Raw genomic sequence first — 6,633 nt, forward strand, 5'->3', positions numbered from 1 at the left:
CTGGAGAGGTGGCTCAGCAGTTAAGAGCATTTGCTACTCTTGGACCTGAGTTCAGTTCCCAGAACCCAAAATGGTGGCTCACAACTGTCCATAACTCCAGTTCTTCTGGCCTCTACAGGCACTGCATGCACATGGTGCACTTATGTACATATAGGCAAAACACTCACACACATAAAATAAAAATAAATAAATATAGGGCTTAGAGACATGGTTCAGTGGTTAAGAGCATTGACTAATCTTGCCAAGGACCCAGGTTCGGTTCCTGGCACCCACATGGTAGCTAAAAATCTTTGTAACTCCAGATCCAGGGGATCTGATGTTCTCTTCTGGCCTCCACAGGTACTGCACACATATGGTACACTTAGAGGCAAAACACTTAAACACACACATACACACACACACACACACAAATAACTAAAATATTCAAAAAATGATGTTTTAAAGATATGAAAAGTAAAATAATTAATTAAATAAGTTAAAATCCATTTGTGTTTAGCAGTTCTTGATGATATTCCTTATTTTTGCAGTAAAGGTTAGAGTTTACTCCCTGGATGATGACTTGAAGCCAGCCAAAAGAGAAACTGTCTTAACTTTCATAGTAAGTATTTTATTAAAATCATACTTTACCTCTTTCTTTCGGAGATCTTATTCCACGATCCCATTCTCACACTATACTAAATTGTTTGATGTCACACAAGTGGTTATTAAACACCTAGTGTGACTATAGCATTGTAGATTTATACTCTACAATAGACATGTAAAAAAATCATAAAAACAAATTCACCAAATGGAAGGATTTGAACTAAACCATCTAAATCTACCCTTGCTGCTCTTTTTCAAAGCACATCCATCAAATATTAATCGAATATTATGCACAAGACTGTGATTTGTATAATTTAAAGTAAAGAATTATAACCCATGGTACTTACTTTTGAGGAACTTAGAATTTAATAACTAATATACTAACATGCTCAGCAATTATCAACCACTTATCAGATCATAGAAAAAGATAAGAAACAAATTTCCCTAGTCCTACCCAGTTCATAAGTTTGGAATTAAGTCCCAGGGTTTTGTCTAATTTACACACCTAAGAAAAATAAATGCTCTACACTGTCATAACTGCTCACTTTTTAATAGTGGTTGTCCTAGAAATGCCATTTCACTATAGGCTGAGGCACATTTTTTCATACTCAAACACATTTAGAATGTACACATAAAAGAGGACATATTAAACAACACACCATACTGGAATATATACCAAACCAAGTATGCATTAAGGCAAATACTCAAGGAGCTGGAGAGATGGCTCAGTGGTTAAGAGCACTAGCTGTTCTTGAAAAACACGTGGGTTTAATTCCCAGCACCTACATGGTGGCTAACAACCTTTGGTAACTCCAATTCCAGGGAATCTGACACCTCTTCTGACCTTATGGACATTGCACACATGAGAGCACTTACATACATACATGCAGGCAAACCATTCATACACAAGAAGTAAAAATAAACAAGTAAAAAAAATTTTCAAAACAAATGAGTCAAAAACTCAGAGGGAAAATACATGAGTGAGATGTAATCCTTCTATGAAATGGAAGAGGGAAAGGAAAACTTGAGCCATGTCCTAATGAAAAGAATTGACATGGGTTCTTTTAAAATAACAAAGACCATCCACTTAAGAACTAGCATGAGTTACAAGAAGAAAATGTGAATGGTGTAGACACGGCAAGCATAGTAAGTACTTGTCTGGTAGGAAGTCTGAAAGAGAGGCAAGCAGAGCTTCAGCCCAAACGTTCTGACTCCTACTGAGAATGAGGGCCTGGGGGTGGAGGGACATGTGCTCTTTGTTTTGACCTATTTTATTAGGATTTCCCTAGATGACCCCTGCTACCTTTTTTTCCTTTTGTTTTGTTCTTTTCTTTTTTATATATTTTATTTATTGTTTTTTAATTTTTTTAACTTTAAAAAAATTTATTGAGAATTTTTATGTGTATGTGTGTATTGCAATCCATGGCCACACCAACTCCTCCCATATCTCCTCATCACTTTTTCCTGAACAACTTTGTGTACTTTTTTTTTAAATGGGGCTTTTTGCTACTTAACAGTCCCCCCTCTGAATAGGTAACCCTAAAATATTTTAAGGATTAGATACAAGCTTCCAAATACTTTAGACATTTTTTGGCCTTTGGAACAGAGTATATTGCTAAGAGGCTCAAAGACATTCTGATTTTTAGCCAAGAAGCTGGCTACTTTTCTTTAGGGTCCTTTTACCCTAACTGCCTAGCCAATTCCTACCTCCTATTCTTATCACACCAACCTCTGAAGAGGTGACCCAACTTGTGGATAGGGAATTGGGACGCAGACCGCTCTGGCTTCTTCCATGCTGAACAGGGATGTAGGGTGAGGCAATTGGGGTACCCCTTCAGTGGGTCTATCTAAAAGACTCTCATATTGCATAACTCTTAGCTATAGGGAGAAAAGAAAATCCTTGACTGGTGCCTAGGAGATGTGAAGGAGAAGTAAAGGCAAGAGTAGTTAGCATTGCAAGTTCTAGATAGGGAACCAGAAAAAAAGACAAAACGGCAAATTTCAAATGTTCGTATCAGAGTCCATTGGCATTTCTTGACGAGAGCTTCCAAAAGCATCCATCTATTGGGTTCCTCCTCATTTTTCTTTTGTCTGCCAAGGCTGGACTCAAGAGTGATGGATTCAGGATTTGCTTTCAGGTATTTTGATAGCTGTTGGAATGGTTAGAATCAGTGTCAGTTCCCTCTCAAAGGCTTCTAGACCGGGAGAAAACAAATTTTGCGAACATTTTAGAACAATAGCTGGTTGTCTCCCTTAGCTATAGGTGGATACTGCGGTATTGCAGACCAAGATTTGAAGTCTTACACCTGAGCAGCACTTTCCAATTAGAAAAAAAAATCATCAATGAGAAACAATTGTCTAAATAACTTTTTATATGGACTTAAGCCTAATGTCTGGGAAGTATAATCCCTTGAACTCTTAAAGAAATATACTGATGACTTTACTCTTTGGTTATACTTTCCTTTTGGGTGTTTAAGGCCATACAGTTGGTTCAAATAAATCAATTTATTTTTACTCTTTAGGTCATTTGAGGATCTGTTCCTCAGGGGTCACATGGGCTTGGGAGGAGCTCCTGGCTCCGTTCTTTTACCAGTTCCAACTATATGAAGATCAGTCAAAGGTCCTGCTTAACCATGGCTGGTTTCACTTGGAAGTGTGGAAGACATGTTTCCTCTGAGTTGACCCTCCTCTTTGTAGACTGAACGCTGGCTTAAGTCCATGTGGTGGGGTCTCCATGGCCTCCCTGAACAAGAGAACAGGTGACTCACCACAGTTACAGAACATTTTTAGAGATGCTCCATAGTCCCCTGGAACTTAGTTGACCTTGGAGGGCAAGGAGCAAAACTGTCCTTTAAGTCCCTCTAACCAGATTAGTATAGGCTTCAAAGTATGGCTGTTAAACACCCAAAAAGGTTAGTTCCAGCAGTCTGGTGCTTTTAATTACCATGTGCTATGTAGATAAAGCTTGGGCAAAAACCAAATGTTCTCAGATAAACCTTAATTAGACATATATTTTGTTCCTTAAACTAGTTGACTAAACTATGACCTTAGAAATTTTAAGATTACATGTATGTTATTTTTGTCTCATCCTTTATGTATCAAAGCAAACCTTGGCAAACCTTCATTACTTGCTTAGGCTTTCTCGGGTTTTTTCTGTTTATTTGGGACATGTGTTCTTAATCCCACATTGCCATAAATGAACTTGAGTGAAGCCAAAACCTGGCACATGGAAAAGAATGGATGCCAGTCATCCACGTAAGAACTCCCAGGGACAGCAGGTTGAGGAAGCTGATCCCAGAGCCACAGGGAGTCCCGATGTAGGACGCATCCTGAAAAGAGAATTTGAGAAAGGCCCTCTTGGGTGAATTTATGAATGATGATGTGAAGGACAAAGCCCAGCCGGGAATATTCTTAGCTATGAGTCTAGGAGGACCACTCTAGCTCAAGATAGGCTTCTGTGAGTTTTACAATCTGAAATTCAAGAAAAATATTCTGAATTTCAAATTGGGAATTTCAGCCAGGGTAAATGAAGTTTTTAAGTTAAGGCTGCACAGAAACTCATGCACAGTTCAAAGAAAGCCAGATGTTGCTGACTCCGACCAAATGGCACTTAGGAGGAAGATCTGTGAGAACTTTCAAATGTTTGTTCAAATGTCTACATAGATACATATATATACACACATATATATATAAACATATATATGTATATATAGTTTAACTAAAAATAATTTTTAGAAAACTCCAAATGGGGATATATAAAAACTGCATTCTAATCCTTATAAAGCCTGTTAGGTTCTCATTAAATCTTATTAAAACATCAGGGTTATTTTGGTTTTACCCCCTTTATATACTGTTATTCTTTTTCTTTTCCTTGAAGCAGGGTCTCATTATGTAGTTCAGGCCTGGAACTTCTGACGTAGACCAAGCTGGCCTCACATTCATAATCTTCCTTCCACATCTGCCCAAGTATAGGTGTGCACCATCATGCTGGGCTTGCATGTCTCTCGATTGTAAATAAAGCATGGAGTTTTTACGGATAATGAAGACAGATGGGGAAGTCTAAAAAGAGGGGGAGAAGTAGCTTTAAATGGACCTTCTTTACCTTTCATAGTCTTTGAACTTTGTCTTTCACATTCAATGACGGCATGGATGTTTGCTGGGAAACATTTTTTGTAGGTCAAAGATTATATACCATTTAGAAAGTTTAAATGTAGTTTCTGTGCTTTGAGCAGCTAGGGTCTGAAAGTGTCCTTCTAAAGTTACTGGAGAGATGGCTCAGCAGTTAGGAGCACTGACTGCTCTTGCAGGGGACCCAGGTTTGGTTCCCAGCACCCGCATGGTGGCTAAAAACCGTCAGTAACTCCAGTTCTGGGGCATCTAACATCCTCTTCTGGCCTCTGTAGGCTTTGCGAGCACAGATGCACTTACATACATATGGGCAAAACACCCACACACATAAAAATAAATAAAGTTTTAAGAAACTCTTGTCTCAATCTAGCAATGTTGGGAAGTGGGGTCCAGTGGGAAGCATTTAGGTCACAATGGCCCTACCCTTATGAATGAATTCCGGCTGTTCTCTTGGAAATGAGTTCTTTTCACCATAGGATGAAAAAGAACACTCCCTCCTCCCCAGTGACACTGCTAGCCTCTTAAATTCCCCACCTCTGAAGCCATGAGCATAAATAAACCTCCATAATTTATAAATTTCCCAGTCTCAGACATGTGTTTATAGTAACAGAAAATGAACTAAAATACAGTTGTCTGTTTTCATTCAAGGATCCCGAAGGATCAGAAGTTGACATCATAGAAGAAAATGATTATACTGGAATCATCTCTTTCCCCGACTTCAAGATTCCACCTAATCCAAAGTAAGTAAAAAAGTTTGCTAATAAATAAATTTTCTCTAAACAGTAAATCTGGAATGTTTGGCTGGGAAGCAAATTAGAAGTCAAAGAGAGCCCCCTAGTGTCAGCAGAGTGCCACAAATGTGAATACGCAAAATCTTTTTAAGTCTAGTGAGAAGTTGCTCCTGGTAAGGAGAAAAAAATATATTCCCAGTACTGGGATTCAGCATAGCCCACTTGTCATCCCAGACACTCGGGAGACTGAGGCAGGAGGAGTCAGAGTTGAGGAGGTCATCATCAGCTTGGACAGCTTAGTGAGATCTGTCTGGAAAAAACCAAAAACAAAACAACTACCACAAAATACACACACACACACACACACACACACACATTTCTCTCCAATATTTCTCTCAGTCACTTTATTTGTATAGAGAAATAAAAATACCTTCTGGGCTATTCTGCATTGAAACCATCAACGCTTACTTCTGTAGGAATCTAGTACACTGTCCCTCTAAAAGGCTAATGTGGTCCCATTCTTCACCCTCCACATTATGAAAGAGGGTCCTCTCCTGCTTTCGTCTGCATAAAATACTGGGGGAAGGGGTGTTTTCAGAGCATTTCATCCATTTGGCCTCACATAAAAGGATGTCAGACCACTATTAAGCAGGCTTCAATTTGATACATATTTAGTGAGCACATTTCTATTTATGAATCACAATAGGAGAGATACATAATAGAAATGGAGGGTTAATCCCTGCTTTCAAGGAGCTCAGACTAGCACAGCATGTGTAAGATGAGAGCCGCTACAAACAGCTGCTCTATGATTCTAGCTATTTGATGGTCATTTTTTTCTCTGCTCTCTAAAGGAAAATTTGTAGTTGTGTTTTTCTATTGAAATTGGGGAAGGGGTTGAATAATTCAGATAATTGTTTAATTGTGTACTTTCTTGAAAATGCCCTGTGCTCCATAGTACAAATCAAAGCTATGTGATACTATCCTCAACTCTGAAACTTCGTCTTGTGCCATTTTCCCCATGGTAGGTCATGCATCAGCCATGGGAGTTGACCATGACATGTGCCTTCCCACCTTTGCACATGCGCCCTCTTCTGAGAGTGAGCTTCGCCTTGATCTTCACAAGCCTATGTTCATCTCCTCTTTAGGGCAAAGGCACCATTGCAAAGACCCTGTCCTTGAATGTAATCATATA

At 38.9% G+C, this 6,633-nt stretch overlaps 1 protein-coding gene across 1 annotated transcript in view; it reads left to right on the forward strand.

Moving 5' to 3' along the window:
• The window catches only part of LOC103734494 (complement C5-like), a 109,522-nt gene that overhangs the window by 12,626 nt on the left and 90,263 nt on the right, over positions 1-6,633 (forward strand). The window contains exons 3-4 of the mRNA XM_029563683.1: positions 528-598; positions 5,359-5,450. Of these exons, the coding sequence (XP_029419543.1) occupies positions 528-598; positions 5,359-5,450 (163 nt within the window). The remainder of the gene's footprint in view (positions 1-527; positions 599-5,358; positions 5,451-6,633) is intronic.

The sequence above is a fragment of the Nannospalax galili genome, unplaced genomic scaffold (assembly GCF_000622305.1).
Source record: "Nannospalax galili isolate Female #2095 unplaced genomic scaffold, S.galili_v1.0 scaffold34, whole genome shotgun sequence".
NCBI lineage: Eukaryota > Metazoa > Chordata > Mammalia > Rodentia > Spalacidae > Nannospalax > Nannospalax galili.